This window comes from Desmodus rotundus, chromosome 13, assembly GCF_022682495.2.
Source record: "Desmodus rotundus isolate HL8 chromosome 13, HLdesRot8A.1, whole genome shotgun sequence".
In the NCBI taxonomy this organism is placed as follows: Eukaryota; Metazoa; Chordata; class Mammalia; order Chiroptera; family Phyllostomidae; genus Desmodus; species Desmodus rotundus.
The window spans coordinates 53,515,393-53,534,825 of record NC_071399.1 but is presented as its reverse complement, the minus strand read 5'-3'; the positions used below and the strand labels follow the sequence as shown (position 1 = coordinate 53,534,825).

Here is a 19,433-nt window from a genome sequence, read left to right as displayed (position 1 = left end):
GAAAAATTTCTGCAAGTCATGTAACTGATAAAGAACTTATGTCTATAATATAAAGAGCACCTACAAATCAATAATAAAAAGACAAATAACTCAATGGGCAAAGGATTTCAACAGTTATTTATCCAAAGACGATAAGGCAATTGGGCACACAAAAAGATGCTCAATGTCATTAATGAGGCCGGGAAAATCAAATCAGAGTCATGAGGAGATAGCACTAAACACCCACTAGATCAGTAGAATCAAAGGGGCAGGTAACAAGGGTTGGCAAGGATGTGGAGAAATAAGAACCCTACACAGGGGTAGAATGAAAATGGTGCAGCCACTCTGGAAAACAGTCTGACAGTTCCTCATGAGGTTAAACGTGGAGTTATGATATAACTCAGCAATCTATGGCCACACAAAAACTTGTACAGAAATGTTCATTGCAGCATTGTTTATAATAATCAAAAAGTGAAAGCATCTCAATATCCATCAACTGATGAATAAATAAAATGAAATGTGGTATACCTATACCATGAAATATAATTCAGCAATAAAAAAATGACGTATGGACCCTGGTTGGTGTGGCTCAGTGGACTGAGTGCTGGCCTGCGAACCAAAGGGTTGCCAGTTCGTTTCTCAACACATGCCTGGGTCGCTAGCCAGATCCCCAGTAGGGGGTGTGTGAGAGGCAACCATACATTGATGTTTCCCTCTCTTTCTCCCTTCTCTCTAAAAATAAATAAATAAAATCTTTTAAAAAAATACATAAAAAAAAAGAAGTATGGATATAGGCTACAACAGAGATGAACCTTTATAGAGTATTATGCTAAGTGAAAAAAAGCCAGGCACAGCCAGGGCCGGGTAGCTCAGCTGGTTAGAGTATTGTCCTGATATGCCAAGGTGTGGGTTCAATCCCTTGCTCAGGGCGCATACAAGAAGCAACCAATGAATGCATAAATAAGTGGAAAAACAAATCAATGTTGTTTTCTCTCTCTCTCTCTCTCTCTCTCCCCCCCATTCCTCCTTTTTCTTTACAATCAGTAAATTTTAAAAAGCCAGTCACAAAGGACAACATACTCTATGATTCCATTTATATAAAATGCCTGAAGTAAGTAAACCTACAGAGACAGAAAGTAGATTAGTGGTTGCCTAGGGCTGGTAGGGAAGGGAGGGACTGGGATGAGATGGCTGGAGGATGATGAAATACCTAGACCATATAAGCCCTTTAATGGGGTAGGAACTGTATTTTTGAGTCCATGGTATGTAGCACTGTAGGCCAGTGCTCAGTAAAGGCCTATGCAAGAAATTAAAGCTTCTGAAAAGATCAGTATTCAGTCTCCCAGACCCTAAAATCTTGCTGGCAAGAACCACAAGGAGTTCTGTCTCTCAGCTACTAAAGAACTACTAAAATACTTCAAATACCCAGAGTACAGAGTCCTGTCCTTTCCAAGCATAGAGCTTATTACTGGTACGCTTTTTAAAGACTGAGTTCAATAAAAGTTTACCTTAGAAAATCAATCCTATACTTGAATACACACAGTATCTTTTACTTACTTTTACACATTGATTCTAATTCTTCAATTGCTTGTTCAGCCTCCTGAATCTCTTGGTAAATGGCTGCAAGTGGTGCCAACTCAGCATGTCTTTGATTTAAGGACCTTTGGTCCCCTTGATTCACAGAGATACGCTGCAAACACTGATCAAGCGTTTGGTACTCTTTATTCAGGTCCTCCATATATTTCTGTAGTGCTTTATGCTTCCAGAGCATCCTGGTGTCTTGATGACAATACCTCCTGGAGCAATTCTTATTTAACAGGTGAAAAATGTGATTCCAATTTTGTCTAAAACCCCACAGCCGTGTATCAAGATGTATCCGTGTAAATTGATGAAAAAGGGGGTGGATGTGGCACTGGCAGTGACCATAAAGGGACAGATGTCTAAAAAGCCAAACACAGAGGTGACGATTCATCTCAGCATCTGAAATATAATAAATAAACATATTCTGGAAAAAAATCAACTCTACAGATACAATAAAGCTGGAAGGAGACTTAAGAAATCTTGCTCAGTTCACTGTCTCAGCCAGCTCCAAACATGGTCCCCAAATTCCATTAACTCACAAAAAGAAAATAATTCCTCCAACTTCTGAAAAGAATGTATTGAAATAAATGAAGAAAGCACTGCTTTTTACCCACTCAACATACATAATTATCTAAGAGAAATGAGTAGGAGTACAACCAATAAATGTATCGATACACTGGGTTAAATCAGCTATTTTCTAGAAAGTATCCAGAATCTAGAACTAAGAGCATGAACAAGCACTTGAAAGGTATAAAATAATCATGCAAACTTTAGGTGGTTCCTATATTCACAGATTTCTAAAGTATGATGTAAATAATAACTATTTGCTTGTTTAATTCTTTAATTTTAGGTATCCAAATGTCCAAGGAAGCCAAGTAACTTAATCATGATTATTCACTCAGCTGGGGAGACAGAGCTGATTCTAGAATGCAGGTTCCCTATTCAGAGCTCAGGGTTCTTCTTTTCCTTCTTCCTTTCTTTTTAAAAAAATCCTCACCCGAAGACATGCTTATTAATTTTAGAGTGAGAAGAAGGGTGAGAGAAAGAAAGAGAGAGAAACATTGATCGGTTGCCTCTTGTCAGCGCCTGGGCTGGGGACTAAACCCACAACCTAGGCATATGCTATGACCACGAATCGAACCCACAACCTTTCACTTTATGGGACATCAGGCATCACTGAACCAAGTCAGCCACACCGACCAAGGCCAGAGCTCAGTGCTTTTTATTCTCAATTCCACAATTTCTCTTCTAAGATGCTTTCCTTTTAGCTGAAATCCTAATTGAAGAAAACTTCAAATATTAACAAACTAAGAAAGTAGAAGGTCTGGGCTTCTAATCAAGATGGTGGCATAGGCAGGCAGACATGGCTCACCTGTTGATGCAACCACATCAAAATTACAACTAAAATATAAAACAACCATCACTCAGGAACGTCAGAAATCAAGGTGAATGAAGCCTAACAACTACAGAATTGAAGAAACCACATCCATTCAGACTGGTAGGAGGGGGGCAGATGCAGAATGGGCTGGCCCCACACCCACATGGATAAATATTTGAGAAAGATATCTCAGGAGCGTGGAGTCCCAGACCCACACCAGGCACCCCAGTCCAGGATTCCAGTGCCAAGAAGATTAAGTCCCCAAAACTTCTGGATGCAAAAACCAGGGAGGACTGACTCGGTGAAGGAAGCCGCTGGAGCCATAAGCAGTTCCTCTTGGGGAAGCCATACAGCACTTACCTACTCAGACTTGCTCCCTCTGAGCTCCAACACCAGGGTGACAGCTTGAAGGTCACCAGTAGTATACAGGGAGAGATTGAAGTGTCTGGCACTGGGGCAAGCAGAGGCCATCTCCCTCAGCTGAACCCTGCCCCCACAGAACCTGTAGGGTGGCGCCATATCTTGAGACTCCATCAACCTGACTAACTGTGTGACCCACCCTGGAGATCCCAAGAGGCTCTGGCCACCCAATTTACTGGCCCACCCAAGCTGCTTTTCCATAACAATGGCTGGTCATGGCTCCTAAATCCTATCAAAATCTCCAGCCACAGCAGGCTTCAGTGAGCCCTAGGGCAGGCTGATTAGAGTTACAGCTTGGCTTCACTTGATAATCTCCAAACCCAGCACAAGTAGCAGCCATCTCAGATTGCTTTACTGCTCAGGCAGGGTGCCCTGGGGCAAAACACAGGTGGGGGATGACCTTGGCCTGCACCATCCTGGAAACCCCAGGGCCAACACACCCAGCAGACAGCAAGGGACCACAAAGGAGCACCTCAGTCCTGCCCTTGCACAAATGATCCTCCAAGGAGGGTGGAGGCTGGTAGTCAGTGGTCATAGCCAGACCTTGCAGCTGACTGGCCTTGATAAATCCCTCCCACTGATCTGCCAACAGCAATCAAGGCTCAACTACAAGAGGAGGGTGTACTCAGCCCACACAAATGGCACACCTGGAGTACCCAGCATGGATGTTAGGGAGGCTGTGCCACTGGACCCTATCCCCCAAACCTACATTAGGCCACACTACCAAGACACGGAGTCAAAGCAGCTCTATCTAATACATAGAAACAAATACAGGGAGGCTGCCAAAATGAGGAGGCAAAGCAACACGGCCAAAATGAAAGAACAGATCAAAACTCTAGGAAAAAAGCTAAATGAAATGGAGGTAAGCAATCTATCATGCAGAGTTCAAAACAATGTTTATGAAGATGCTCAAGGAACTTAGTAAGGACCTCAACAGCATAAAAAAGACCCAGTCGGAAACATAGGATACACTAATTGAAATAAAAAACAATTTACAGGGAAAAACAGTAGAATGAAGCCAAGAATCAAATTAATGATTTGGAACATAAGGAAGCAAAAAACAACCCCGCAAAATGAGGATAGTATAAACAGTCCCTGGGACAACAATCACCTCACAGGGGTGCCACAAGGAAAAAAGACAGAGCAAGAAATTGGAAATCTACCTGAAAAAATAGTGAAAGAGAACTTCTCTGATTTGGTGAAGGAAATAGACATGCAAGTCCAGGAAGTACAGAGACAATTTTGATGATTGCAAAGAGGCCCATTAAAAGACACATCATTATTAAAAGGCCAAAGGTTAAAGATAAAGAGAGAACTCTTAAAAGCAAGAGAAAAGAAGTTAGTTACCGGAAGGGGACCAGATGGGAGGGGGGTGGGAGAGAAATGGGTGAAGAAGAGGTGAGGTGATTATGAAGTACAAATAAGGAGTTACAGAATAGCCATGGGGATATAAAGTACAGTATAGGAAACAGAGTAGCCAAAGAACTTATATGAATGACCGATGGACATGAACCATGGAAGAGGGATTGCGTGAGGGAGTAGCGAGCACAGGATGGAGGGGAGCAAAGGAGTAAAAATAAGGACAACTGTAATAGCATAATCAATAAAAATTATATTTATATTAAGAAAAAGAAAGTAGGTCTGGTGATAAAGGGCAATGGTGATAATTACCGTTGACCCTTAAACAATACAGGTATGAACTACACAGGTCCACCTACATCTTGAATTTTTCAAATAATCAGCCCTCTCTATCCCCTGATTTCACATCCATAGGTTAAACCAACTGCAGCTGAAAACAGTATTTTCAATCAATTGTTGGGAATCTGTGAAGACAAAAGGCCAACTATATACATTGTTCTATACCATTTTGTATCAATGATTGAGCATCTGGGATTTTGGTATTTGTGGGGGTCCTAGAATCAATCTAACAAGTGTAATCAGGAAGACTAAGTTTTTGGAGAGTTAAAAGTTATATGCAAATATTTTGACTAGGAGGGTTGTTTCCCCTAACCCCTGCAATGGTCAAGGATCAACTTGTTTTCAAAATTTTTCCACATTATAGGATATAAATGTAAAAAAGGTACAGAATATTTTTAAAAAGAAAACTAAAAAGTAAATATATCAAAATGTTAAGATGATTCCTAGTTGCGGAATTATGGATACCACTTGCTTGCTATTTTTTCTACTTTTTAGTGTTTTCCAAGTCTTCTATACTTATAGCATGTATTACTTTTACAATCAAGAAATAAAGTTACTTAAAAAATTACAGGTTAGGTGAAACTGGCTGTGTACAATCATTATTTGTTCTCTCCTCTAACAGAAACAATGAAGAGCCAACAAAAGTACACTATCGTTTTATTAAGAAAGGTTCTAAGAATAACATTTTGCCCCTAAAATCCTGTGGTTCAAAGTTTAAATAATGGTCAAAATGTATCGACATCAACCTTTAGAGTCTCTGGTGTTCCTATGCTAGGAGATGCATTCATATATTAGCTCATTTGATCATTACAAGTCTACTAACATATATCATTATATTATCACCTAGGAAATAAAATATTGAGAATTGTCTCTAAAATATTCAAAGTTTGCACGGTTCTACTAATGAACTTTAACATAATGAATTATATGCAGAAAAGAACTATAGAAGAATGCATCTATGCCCAGTAACTACAAATGTTACAGTCCTCCAGCAGAAGTTTCTGTGTGTCTTTACATCGATTCTCAAGAACATCAGAGGAGTTGTGTCCATTTGCAAAGGGACAGAGTAAAAGTATGGTAAACATTTTGGTTAGCACAATTCTAGCTAAAATTTCCATTTTCCGAACAATAGTAGAATGAGTAATTCTCAAGGTCACGAACCTCAACTGTTAAGGGGGGAAAAAACTCGAGACCTTTACTCTCTGGGACTATACCTGAGAACAGCAAGTTTTCTCCACCACCCACCAGTTACCAGGATTACTCTGATAACTCTTAGAACAATTCTCAGTGTCGGTATAACCGAAGTGACCTTAACTCTGGGCGAGAGCAGCACATGTAAGCCATACTGGGTGATGCGGTTAGGGAGCGATCCCATAAAGAGGGAACACGGAAAATAAATTGGAGAAAGAAAAGAGACTTTTTAAGATCATAAAAGGGAAATGATTTGTGAGTACCTAAAATGAAAAAGAAGTCAGCTTTCCTTACTCAGGGCGAACCTTCTCTAACCCGCTACAGTTCCGGAGAGGCACGGAATCACTTTCACTTCCTGGATCACTTCTTCCGGGTTAAAACTTGATTTCCCGGCTCCACCTCCGTCTGGACGCCTCTTGAGAGAAGTAGTGCTTGGACGTGCATTACAACAATGAGGTAACAGAGGAAACAGAAGAGAAAAATGACAGCGAGAAAGAAAAAAAATAACAAATCGAGAAAAGTTCCCCTAAAGCGACCACGCGGCGTACTCACCCAGAATAGGAGCCGAGGGCGTGGGTAGTGTTGCTAGGGGCGCCGGAGGGGGCGTGGAGGGGCGGGGGTGCGAAGCGGTTGGCCGGGTGGCAGAATGTATTGAGAACTCCCAGTAGCGTCCTCCCAGGAATCCTGGGAGTTGTAGTTTATCTCCTGACAGGCGCCCCGCTCCCGTTCTCTGGGCCAAAGGTGGAGGTTTGGTTTTCAGGTTCAGGCCAACCCATAAGAGAGATTTTCTACAGTTTATTTCTTATATTTTTCTAAATGTCAAGAGTTCTCAGTCAGAGTTGAAAACACTTTAAAACAAGTCCTTGGCAACTTCCAAATTATTCTTGGTGACCTTGCGATCCTTCTGGCCATAATCTTGGGACCAGAAGGGTATATAATCTACAGTTTTGATGAAGAGATCAAGATTTACAATATATTAATGTAGAGGTACAAGAACTTCCTTATATATGGAACCAGTAAAGTAGTGATTCCTTAATTTCTTTTATGAGGATCCCCCATTTTAGCATTCAAAAATTTAGGGGATTCTGCATGTTAATAGCTGTACTTTCCAGCTTCCGTTGCCTGAGAAAATACCTAATGACTAAATGAGTGTATAAGTTTGTATTTTTAAAAATCATAACGGGATCCAAAATATAGACTATATAGATACCTACATATTCATGATTTTATAGATGTTGCATGCACATACAGAATTTAGGGGCTGAACTTAGGTTCATAGCTTGTAAATGACCAATTAAGTAAAGAATTTAAAAATCCAAATAATAGTTCCAGGGGAGTGCAAACATATTACCTTACTTTAAATATTCCAATGGGAGACAACCTTTAGCAGCCACAGTTACAAGTCATGTGAACTGTGTGCCTCAATATTTCTTCCTAAAAAGCACAGGCAAAAAAATCCCATATTACCAATTTCCCAGAATATTTTCTTAGGTTATGACTGTACATATAAGAAGGAGAATTGGCCATAAAGGTGAATATCTTTATTACCTACTTAAAATTATCTACTTCTATCTACATGTTACATACTATTCTACATAATTTAAACCTATTAATTTATTTGATCCTTACAACAACCTTAGAATACCCATTTTTCATAAGTGAAAACTAAGGCACAGAGACCTTTAGTAATAACTTTTCCAAGGTAAAAGAACTAGTAGTAAGTGATAAAGCAGACATTCCATCAAGGCAATCAATTTGTCTTAATGATCTGTGACTCCTAAGTCCCTTATCAAAAAAAAGAAAAAAGAAAAGAAAAGAAAGAGCCTTGGTTGGTATAGTTCAGTGGATTGAGTGCCAGCCTGGGAACCAAAGGGTCGGGTTTGATTCCTAGTCAGGGCACATGCCTGGGTTGCAGTTGCATCCCCAATGGGGAGGCACACGAGAAGCAACTGATCTATGTTTCTGTCCCTCCCTTCCCCTCTAAAAATAAATAAATAAAATCTTTTTAAATAATTTTTTTATTTTTCAAGATTTTATTTATTTATTTTTACAGAGGGGAAGGGAGGGAGAAAGAGAGGGAGGGAAACATCAATGTGTGGTTGCCTCTCACATGCCCCCTACTGGGGACCTCGCTGGAAACCCAGGCATGTACTCTGACTGGGAATTGAACCTGTAACCCTTTGGTTCGCAGGCCAGCACTCAATCCATTGAGTCATACCAGCCAGGGTGGTTAAATAAAACCTTTTTTACAAAAAGAAAGAAAATACTCATTCAGTAAATATTGAACACCAGTTATGTGCTCCTCACTGTTCTAGACATGAGAATTTAGCAATGAGTAGAAAAGACAAAAATCTTTGTCCTCACAGCACTCATGTTCCAATAGGAAACAAATGCCAAAAGACCATACAAGTCATTCTCCTAAATTACACAACAAAATCCTTTATTTGTTTATTCTGATGTGTGTAGATATACAAATTATTATATATAAAGCTTTATTCTCTTACTGCTATGGACTGAATTGTGACCCGCCCCCACCGCCAAATTCAATATATTGAAGCTAACTTCAATGTGACTGTACTGGATATAGGGCTTTTAAGGAAGTGATTAAGGTTAAACAAGGTCATAAAGGTGGACCCCTGATCTAATAGGATTAACGCCCTTATAAGAAGAGACACCAAAGGGCTTTTTTGGTCGGTCTCTGTCCTCCCCCCGCTACCCCTGCCAAGCACAAAGAGGTCATGTAAACACAGCAAGATGGCAACTAACTACAGACCAAGAGAAGACACTTCAGAATGAAACATACCTTGCCAGCCCTGGCTGGTGTAGCTCAGTGGATTGAGTGCTGCTGTGAACCAAAAAGTCACTGGTTTAATTTCCTGTCAGGGCACATGCCTGGGCTGTGGACCAGGTCCCAATTTGGGGGCGTGCAAGAGGCAACCTATTGATGTTTCTGTCACACATCCATGTTTCTCTCCCTCTCTTTGTCCTTCCTTTCTCCTTTCTGAAAATAAATAAATAAAATCTTTAAAAAAAAAAAAAGAAACATACATTGCCAGCACCTTGATCTTAGATTTTCTAGCCTCACAAACTGAGAAATTTCTGTTGTTTGAGCTACCCAATATATGATATTTTGTTAAGGCAACCCAAGCAAACTAAAACACATATATAAAAATTTATTGAGATAATGAAACTTTATGAACTTTATGTTATTCCTCAATTTTAAAAAATCCCTTAAGACATTTATGTTTGGTACTATAAATACTTCTTCCTCCTCCATGTTTTTAAGAAAGAAACTAAAGTGATATATTTATTAATATGCAAAGATAGCCACAACACATTAAGTGAAAGAGGATGTTAAAAAACTCAACAAACTATTCCATTTTAAAAGCCATATGTAATGCATATATATTTAAAAGTCTGGTCGAATGATAGGTAATATTTTTTTCCTTATAGTATTCTGGATTTCCTGAAGTTTTGTAATGAGTAGTATTATGAACAAGAAAGCTATAAAAGAAAATTTATTCTTTAATGTTTGACTGAAAAAGACTTATGAAAGTTATTCTTATTGAATCATTTTATGAAGTCAAATAACTTCTAGCTCTTTTTGCCTCATCTACTGCAAGGATGAAGACCACCCTCAGCAATTAGACTGTCAACATTCCAGAAAATGTTGACATCACTCTGGAGGGATGCACAGTTATTGTGAAGGGCCCCAGAGGCACCCTGCAGGACTTCACTCACATCAATGTAGAACTCAGTCTCCTGGGAAAGAAAAAGAAGAAGCTCTGGGATGACAAATGGTGGGGAAATAGAAAGGAACTTGTCACTATTCAAACTATCTGCAGTAATGCACAGAACATGATCAAGGGTGTTACGCTGGGCTTCCGTTACAAGATGAGGTCTGTGAACGCTCATTTCCCCATCAATGTTCTTCAGGAGAATGGTTCCCTTGTTGAAATCAGAAATTTCCTGAGTGAAAAAATACATCTGTGGGGTTTGGATGAGGACAGGCATTGCTTGTTTGGTATCTCAAGCCCAGAAAGATCAGCTGATTCTTGTATCAAATTGAGCTGCTTTGATTCAACAAGCCACAGCAGTTAAAAATATGATAGCAGAAAATTTGGGGATGTTATATCTGACTCGGATCCCGGCCTGCAGGATCCGGTGTTGTGGCGGCAGTATACACATATACACGGACTACAGAAATCCTGTGGAGAAAAAGGGATGGCATGGCCACTCTCTAAGTGAGAGAGGGCGAGAGGGCTAGAAGAGAGCCCAAGAGAGAGAGCTGACCCCTGCCTGGACAGGCTTTTATTGCTTTTCTGGGCACATTGTATCGAGGATGGTCCTTATTTACTATGCACAGATTTCCCACAAGTGATTACCTTTTAAGGACAACAAAGGACAGAATGCTGCTAATTACTTCAAAGAGAAGGATGTTACAGCTCAAGGGGGAAACTGCTCACACTCCATACTTGGGTGGTTTAGCACAGACTTCAGGAAGTTAAAGATACTCAGTAAACATTTGCTGCCTCAGGATGAGGGAATTTTAGCAAGAGCAAGTCTCATAGCAGTCAAGGTACAACGCAGGCCTGATTTCCCACTGGAGAACCTATCCATGGACGTGGGTCCTGCCTGCCAACCTCACTCCCCACTGGCTTTTCCGAGTGGGGGCTGAGCCATATTTTCCACGCGTGGAACAGTTCCCCACAGTTATCTATGTTTCTGAAAAAGAAAGAGTACAGCAGGCTGATAAGTAAAATCTAAGTTGTCCAGCTACAGAAACATTAAGATGCCGACTGATTCCTCATATATATCTTTTTTTTTTTATCCTCACCCAAGGACATGCTTATTGATTTTTGAGGGGAGGGGAGGGAGAAAGAAGGGAAAGAAACATTGACGTGAGAGAGAAACATTGATTTGTTGCCTTTCACACATGCTCCCACCAGGGACTTAGCATGCAACCTACACATGTGCCCGCACCAGGAATTGAACTCTTGACCTTTCAGTGTGCAGGACATTGCCCAATCTAGAGAGCCACACTGGCCAGGACTATTTGTGATATTTTAAAGATGCAATAAAAGCCATGTATTGATTTGGGACTTTTTTGTTAAACTAAAAAAAAAAAAAACCAAAAACCTTCTAAAGAGTCTTTCATATTGCAGAATAAAAATTTGAATAATTTAAATTTTGATTTAATAAAAATATCATTTGATTAAGTTACAAACAAGAGCTACAATGTCTGAAATACTTCTCACAGTAAAGTTGACTATAGGTTTTTTTTTTTTTTTGCTGTTGAATGAATTTTTGATGGGCACTGACAATTTGGTATCCTTTTGAGAAACTAAATGACCTCTGTCGCCCTCCTCCAAAGGGAAGCAATCTAAAACAACAATAGGTGGGGCTGTATTTCAGATCTATTTAAAGCAAACTCAGCCCCAAACCCAAAGGGGTACAGAATAGGTATTTTAACAAATTTTTACTCTCAGAGACCTCCAGATCATTTTAAAGATTTCAAGGACATTCATGTCTGTAGTAATAACAGAAGGTTGATTTGTATCCTTCTGCGGGATTTCTCATCAATAAAGTGTCCACTTAGGGCTGTACAGCAGCAATTTTCAACCTTATGTCATGGCACAGATAAACTAATTACTAAAATTCTGCATACACCAAAAAAATTATCATTCACACTAATGTGTTGGCTGTTGTCATTTTCATATTTGACAATCTAAGGGAAAAGAAGTCTGTGTCCCTGATGAAATAGTCAGGTGCTGCTTATTTAAAAAATGTTTATGGCGCACCATTTGAAAATCACTGTTGTAGCGTGCTCTCCCTCCAGGGAGCACGCCAGTGACTTTCTTCCCTCAAAGGCGAGCATTTCCTAAACTTTAAGAGTCCCCACAAGACTTGGAACCAGGGGAGCAATGGGTAGCAGTAGCTCGTATCAGGCTAAGCCCTGGAACCTGTCTCCAAGGCCCACTTTTCTTTTGACTTACCAGTGAGCCAAAGCAGCCCTGCCTATGATCATTTTTTTTCCCCTATGACATCTCCAGAGAGCCGAAAAGCAACTCTGCCTAGGTTCTCTCCTAGGCTTCTTCTATCCTAAGCCCTTCCTTGTTTCACTGTCCCCAGCTTTAATAAATGTCCTCTCAAAATTAAAAAAAAAATAGCTGCTGTAAAGAATTTTTATAAAGTTTATTTGAGCCAAACTGATGACATATGCTGGGGAGTGAGATCTCAAATGCTCCCAAGAATAGTTTTGCAGTTTCTTTTATGCATTTGACATTAAGGAGGGAAGTGCATGAAGATGGGGACTAGATCGCAGGTTAGTTAACAAGATTATGTGTTGTCCTGAGGAGATATTTCAAAGGTGTGTTAACCTAGGTGCACAGAAACAATGGACAGGGCTTACTATAGGTAAAAATAAACCTCTTACTTAAAGAAGTTATATGCCTGTGGTGTGACTACCTGCCCAGTTAGGACTTTATGATCATATAACCTTGAGAGGTTACTTCCCAGTAAACCCCTTTTTTTGTCCACAAGGCTTTCCCTAAGAGAAGCAGAGCATCAGGACTTCCTCAGCTCCAGGCACTTTTTTGGGGGGAGCCAGACAAGAGTGGGTATAAAGACCATTCCAGGCTAAGTTGAAACCTTTGGGAAATTTTCAGAGGCACTGAAAGCAACATAAAATCCTGCATACAAGCCATAGCACTCTGGGGACATAGTTCATAGGACATTGTGAAGATGCACTTGGCTTTGTGGTTCCCTGGAGTTTAGGCTCTTGACCACATCTTGAGGCGTCCTGCAACAATGGAAAATTTTAACAGTAGGAAATTGTAACCCAGCCAACTATTCTTTTGACATTGTTTCTGTAAGTGCTGACTCTAATATGTAGCTTATAGATGAACAACATGTTTGTCTAAGAATCCTAGGAACTAATTTCAAAAGACCTTCAGGCATTCCAGCTCTGGGAGATTTGCTGACTTTCACCCGTGGAGCCAGGATGACTAAACCAGGATGATGCACATTGGACAATCACTTGCCTTATTGGAATGGACTGTGCTTGCCTACATGTAGAAAACTTTGCAACACACCCTCCCTCCCCTGATCTCTGTGTTCTGTTGCCCTCTCCCTCCTTATAAATACCTCTGCCTCCACTGAGAAGTGGAGTTGGGCTTTGTGACATGAGTCCCCCATCTTCCAGATGGCCAGAATCTGCAAATAAACCACTTTCTTTTACATCAGCACCTGCCTCTTGAGCATTGAGTTTCATAGAGGCAGGTTGCTGGATTTGCATTTGGTTAGAATCCCACAGTGTGAAGATTAGCAATAGTTTGGGATTTTCATCAGGATTATTTTACTATAGAAAAAAAATGAAATCGGGAATTATTTAGCAATTTAATACAAAATTCAAGGTAACACTAAGGTGGAAAGGAAGTAGCAAAACAAAGATTATTTTCTTGATATTATTATTATTTTTCCTGAGACAAGTAGAATACAAAGGATAAAAAGGCAGCATTTCTTTTAAACTTGTTCTCAAATTTTTTTCTTAGCTTGAAAAAAAGATACGAAATGCGCCACCTGCTGGCATTATTGAAACAATTTTCTGTCAAGATGTTTAATAGGCCTTAAAAGGTCAACAACCTACTACCTTCCTTTTACTTTAAAAAAAAAAAAAGAGTTCAAAGAATAATCTTGGGAACTCCCTCTAAACTAGTATTAGTCTTGCTTGAAGTCTGGTTTGTTAATAAGATCATTTAGTAGTGTCTCTTACAACTTCTTGGTAATTTCAGCTCTTCCATCATCCTAAATTTCTTTTCCAATATCACCCTAAATATTTTTTTTAATAACTTACTTTGGTTTTAAATTGTACATTTTCAAGCCTTTATTTCAATAATTTTATTTTCGATCTTTTTCTCCTTCAAATGTTCTTCATAAGTAGTTTTCAAATAACCACTATGAATATCAAAGTTTAATTTTTTTTCTTTATAAAGTGTTTTCCAACTTAGATCCAAAGTGGTCTAAATTGAGGAATACAATGTAATCTATACTGTGTGTGTGTGTACGTGACCTCAAAAACCCCCAGAATTTGTTTATAAAAAATTGTGTATTTATCCTTACACGTTTAAACTTTAGTTACCTTAAAAGTACTCTCCATTTGATGCAATACACTTATGAAGACGTTTTTTCCATTGCTCAAAACAGATTTTGAACTCGTCGATTTTGATGCCTTTTAGTGCTTCTACCACTTTTTTGTTTCACCTCTACCACATTGGCAGACTGTTTCCCTTTGAGGACTTTTTTCATTGGTGAAACACACACACACACACACACACACACACAGATCTCTTGGGCAGAGATCAGGTGAATAGGGAGGGTGGAGCATGGAGGTCATGCCTATTTTTGGTCAAAAAGTGCTTAACACTCAGCGTAGTGTGGGCAGGAGCACTTGTAAATCTGCCATCATGAAATGGGCAAAGGCACTCAAAGAGTCTTCAAAGTAACCTCACTGGAGCCGAACCCAGTCTCTCACAAGAATTACAGCTAGTACACTGATAGAGATGGGTTCCCAGAACTCTCACCTCTACCATCTCAAACAAGGCTAGAGAAGAAAAACAAATTAAATAAGCTGCAACCTAGCTCTAACTACAGACCACTTATCCATCAACTATGCTGTAGTCTCACAACCATGTACAATATCCAGAACATGTATAAATAAGTTTGTGTACCTAATATTTACACATTCCTTTTTAAAAGTATTTATTTTTACAGAGAGGGGGAGGAAGGAGTAAAGAGAGGGAGAGAAACAGTCACGTGAGAGAGAAACATCAATCTGTTGCCTCTCACGCACTCCCAACCAGGCATGGTACCTGCAACCCAGGCATGTACCCTGGCCGGAATGGCACCAGCAACCTGTTGCTTTGCAGGACAATGCCTAACCAACTGAGCCACACTGGTCAAAGCTACATATTCCTTAATATTAAACCTAGATTGTATTTTGGCTATTATTGTCAACTATGCATACCCATATCTTTCTAGACTCACATATGTTATGTCACTATTTTACCTTTTTCTGCTTTGTTTTTGTTTTGGTATATTCTACCTTCTTTGTATGAAAGAAAGTGTCCCAGGGTTGGAAGATTCTGGGTTTGAATCTTGTTTCCTTATTATATGTATTGTGTAAAGGGGAACCATTGAGGAGACAGGGTAGGTAGACTTGCAGTGGCCATAATTCTTACTGACAGTATTAGGTGCGCTAAACTGCTGGGAATACTCTTTTACTGAGACATTTCAAACGTTGTTTTACATCCGCTCATGTCAAAGTCTGCCCAACGACCTCACATACGTAGTGAATACATCGTTGGTCTCCACAACTTCATCCTACGTCAAGCATTTACTTTGAGTTCGAGCACTGTTTTAAGTTCGAGTGGAGAGAAATCCCAAGTCTACGGCACTAACTAGTGGGCTACAACACTAACAATGAGCGCGCAATGCAGGCGACTTATGAGGGGCTAGGTGCATGAATCCCTCTGGGCGTCAAGGTTCTGAAGACAAGAGCGACCATCTCACAACTCCTTGCCCCCAACAGTGTCCTCCCTACCTCACCAGCTCCCCGCAGGCCCTTGCCGCTGGGCGCTGCGCGCAAGCGCACTTCGCCCCGCTGGGGGGGGGGGGGCGGACCCTGGCTGCCATCTTGCAGTGCGCTGGAGCAGCCGCTGCTTACCCCAAAGCAAGGCAGGAACTGAGGGTGTCTTGCTCAAACTGCGTCCCTTTTTCCATTCCCAGCGCTGCGCAAAAGTACTGCCGAATCTGCCCACCCCAAACTCTAGGCCAATGAACTGACCCATCGCACGCACCCGACTCTTGGCAGCGGTTCGTCTCGGTGCCCACCCCCGCGGAACGGAGCGCCCAGTCACCCAGCCTCTCCCCCTCGCCGCAATGCCGAACGTGCAGCTGCCGCCGAAGGAGAGCAACCTCTTCAAACGCATCTTGGTGAGTGGCGGGAGGCCGCGCTTTCGGTCCCTGGGAGCCCGGGGCTCGGCGCGGCGAGTGGTCTTGCGGCGGCGCCTGCGCGGGCCGGCAGGACCCCCTGTTCTATTCTTTGTTTGCGTCGGAGCCCGCAAGACGTGACTACCCGCCTCTGCTGGCCCGGCCAGACTGCCTGCGTCCCCGGCCACCCGGGCCTCCTTTGCGCGCCTCCTCCCTCTGCGGCTGCTCCTCTAGGTACCGCAGCGCTCCTTCCAGAAACTTCACGTCGCCCTCCGCTGTCACTCCGGGCTAGGGCGCTTCGGCCAGGTAGTGGTACCCGTGCCCTCTGCGGAGCCTTGGGGCCAGACCCGCGACCTCCTCCTGTTCTCCCCACTTGGTTTCTTTTTGCCAGGCTCTCCTCGGCGAGGTGTTCATTCCCTGCTTTGTGTTTAATCTTTTGAACAGCGCGCCCCGATACCCCTTAAAGCTGGAGCGATCCTGTGAGTGGGGCTCGGATACATACTGGCCAGGGCAAAATTAGGGAGCGCTGGGAGGCAAGCATTTAGTTGGGGGAAACTTAACCTGTTTTTGATGTTGTTATTTTCTTTGGGAAGTGAAAAGGTGACATGAACTGCATTTCTAATTTATAAAGGCGAACATAATTCTGATAGCTTTTAACTCACATAGTCCGTGCCTTGAGAAAGTGGTTAAATGCTTGGCGAACTGGCTGGTATTACACTTGAGGAACGCATTTACTTTGTGAGCAGACCCTGAATAGGGGCCCGTAGTGATGACCGCTGGCCCTCCTAGAAGTGTGTTTTCTGTAGATTGAGGGCCAGCGTCCCGGATGCCTTCAAGGTTTTCCGGGGGTTCCCGTTCTGCCCGAGACGAGAGGCAGCATGCCTTTGGTTTTCCCAAGCCACTGAGGACCGTGGCTTTTAAACTAGTATCGTAAATAGCTGTTTTTTCCTAGTTTGTCTTTTCATCTGAACATAAGCGTTTAGATTTTAAGGGTGAATTTATTATTGAGATCTCGTGTTATGTAACTTAGCTATTACTTACCTTTACTAAAACCACTGAGTTTAGAGTGTTATAAGTATTATCAACGGCAGATAAAAATTCATAGGAGCTGTTCTGTTTCTAGCCAATAGAAACTTCACACTTAGTACTCAGAATGTTGAAAAAGATACATGATAGATGGGATAAAAACTTTGTGTTAATTTTAAATGGTGCTTAGTGTTGAGCAAATAATGAGGCAAGTGTAAAAGCAAAAAATTGTAATTAATGCATTATGGCAGATTGTTTGCTCGACTTGGTAGTATACTTTTTAAAAAATTTTTAATTTTGTTTTTCCTCACACATTTATGTTTTTCACAGTATGGAATTGGAGAAGTGCCCTTTGCAGGTGGATTTTTTTTTTTTAGGGAGTCTGATATATGTTAATGAAAAATTATCTATAATTTGTTAGTTAGATTTCAGGACATTTGACGTTATACCTAAAAGATGACAGAACGCTTACTTTCTCTGTATGTGGTTAGTTGTAGTTCAAATCATGTTATCAGTAGAATAACAAAAAACAATTCCATGACTTATTATGCCCTAGTTACAGAAAAGTTAAAGCTGATGCTGAGTTAACTTTATCCTCAGATAAATTGGGAAATGCTAAACACTTCCTTATCTGGGTATGTAATGTTTATTATAAGGTTATATGAATTTAGGAGGATACTGCAAAAGTGAATGCTTTCATCATCTCACAATTGCAATAAATGTGGGTAAATTTTGCTGCAACAAATTCCATGGCAAATTGAAGTCTCTATAATAACATTGTTTTGAAGTTTGGTTGGTGGACCAAAGTGTTTTGTCAACAACAGTAAATTTTTATTAATTATTAGTTAGTGTATATAAACACACTCATACAAATTCACCAGGTACCTTATTACATGATCTGCGTGGCTTATGCCTTCCTATCTTATTACCCAAACTGGCTGTCGGGATTACATTTTGTTGAATATTTGAGCTATACTTCATACTCTCTTTTGTGGTTGAGAAAATCAAATCCAGGAATGGTAAATGACTAAGTGGCTAAGGTTCTCTGTCTGGTTAGTAGCAAAGTTGAAAACTAGGATCTGTCTTTTGTGCTAAATATGTATTCCTTCCTGAACTTAAGACTTTTCTTTAACTTGAGTACTTGGGTACGGGAGATAGACTACGTCGGTTCGAATTGTGGCTCTGACACTAGCCATGAAAACTCAGTGACTGTGTGCCTCAGCTGCGCCATCGAAAAGGGAGATAACAGGCATCTCATAGGCTTTCTTGGGATTTAAGTAAAGATTAAATCAGAACAGTGCCTGCTGGCACATAGTAAATGGTTCCAATAAGTGTTAACTCTTATTTTTACTGTTACTGGTAGTATGATGATTATTACTTTTGAGGCCACTTGGTAAATCGGGGGAAAAAAACCCCATTTCTTTTCCTCTTCCCCAGTAATCCCCTCTGCTTCTTTTTTGTTCTTGTCATTTGTCAGGTGAATTCCTATAGTCAAACTCAGATATGTTTTAATTTTTACTTTAAAATATCTTTGGTATAGTAATACCAAAGTAATACATTTTCATGGTTCAAAATTCAGGTTTCTGTCCTATTCTTGTCTCCCAACCATTAAATTTCCTTCCCCAGAGGCAATCAAGAATTCTTAATATAAACATTTTTTTCTATTAACACTTTTCTAATTCTCTTCTCCACATTACACTCCTGCTTCAAGGATTAAGCACTTTTTCCTACTTTGCTGATACTGTTTTTCTTTGAACTTAGTAGGCTATTTTATTGAGCAGGGCTTATTTGTCTAAACTTGAGGATAACGGGAGTGTTTACAATAGCAAGATCCCTGTTCTCAAGGAGCTTACAATATGGTAATAATAAGATATTAAATAAGTAATTACCTAAGTAGACATTTGAGGAATTGATAGTGCTGTGTAGAAAATAAAGTAATATGATAAAGAATATGTTTGTTGGGGGGGAGGGGTAGGAGGTTGGCAATATTAGATAGAGTGGTCAGGCAGGTGATCTATAACACTGAGATCATAAGGAACTAGCCCCAGAAAGATCTGAGGAAGAATATTTCAGGTAGAAGGAACACAAGTGCAGAGGCCCTAAGGTGGGAATAAGCTGGGCATAAGTACTGGAAAGAATAACCATAACAACAAATCAACGAAAAACAAAT

At 40.6% G+C, this 19,433-nt stretch overlaps 2 protein-coding genes and 1 pseudogene across 7 annotated transcripts in view; 2 read left to right on the top strand and 1 right to left on the bottom strand.

The window, feature by feature from the left end:
• Positions 1 to 6,814, bottom strand: part of MTRF1 (mitochondrial translation release factor 1) — a 55,781-nt gene extending 48,967 nt beyond the window's left edge. The window contains exons 1-3 of one of the 5 annotated variants that reach the window (XM_024569308.3): positions 6,511 to 6,814; positions 3,299 to 3,440; positions 1,537 to 1,959 (exon numbers count right to left, since the gene is read on the bottom strand). In XM_024569308.3, the coding sequence (XP_024425076.2) occupies positions 1,537 to 1,951 (415 nt within the window). In that variant the 5' untranslated portion in view covers positions 1,952 to 1,959; positions 3,299 to 3,440; positions 6,511 to 6,814. The remainder of the gene's footprint in view (positions 1 to 1,536; positions 1,960 to 3,298; positions 3,441 to 6,510) is intronic. The other 4 variants (XM_045202131.3, XM_045202120.2, XM_024569307.4 and 1 more) reach the window with 4 other exon arrangements.
• A 3,057-nt stretch (positions 6,815 to 9,871) lies between these two features.
• LOC112311472 (large ribosomal subunit protein uL6 pseudogene) lies at positions 9,872 to 14,484 on the top strand (annotated as a pseudogene).
• A 1,444-nt stretch (positions 14,485 to 15,928) lies between these two features.
• The window catches only part of NAA16 (N-alpha-acetyltransferase 16, NatA auxiliary subunit), a 74,432-nt gene continuing 70,927 nt past the window's right edge, over positions 15,929 to 19,433 (top strand). For both annotated transcript variants that reach the window (XM_024569310.4, XM_024569309.4), the window contains exon 1: positions 15,929 to 16,240. In XM_024569310.4, coding sequence (XP_024425078.2) covers positions 16,187 to 16,240 — 54 coding nt within the window. In that variant the 5' untranslated portion in view covers positions 15,929 to 16,186. The remainder of the gene's footprint in view (positions 16,241 to 19,433) is intronic.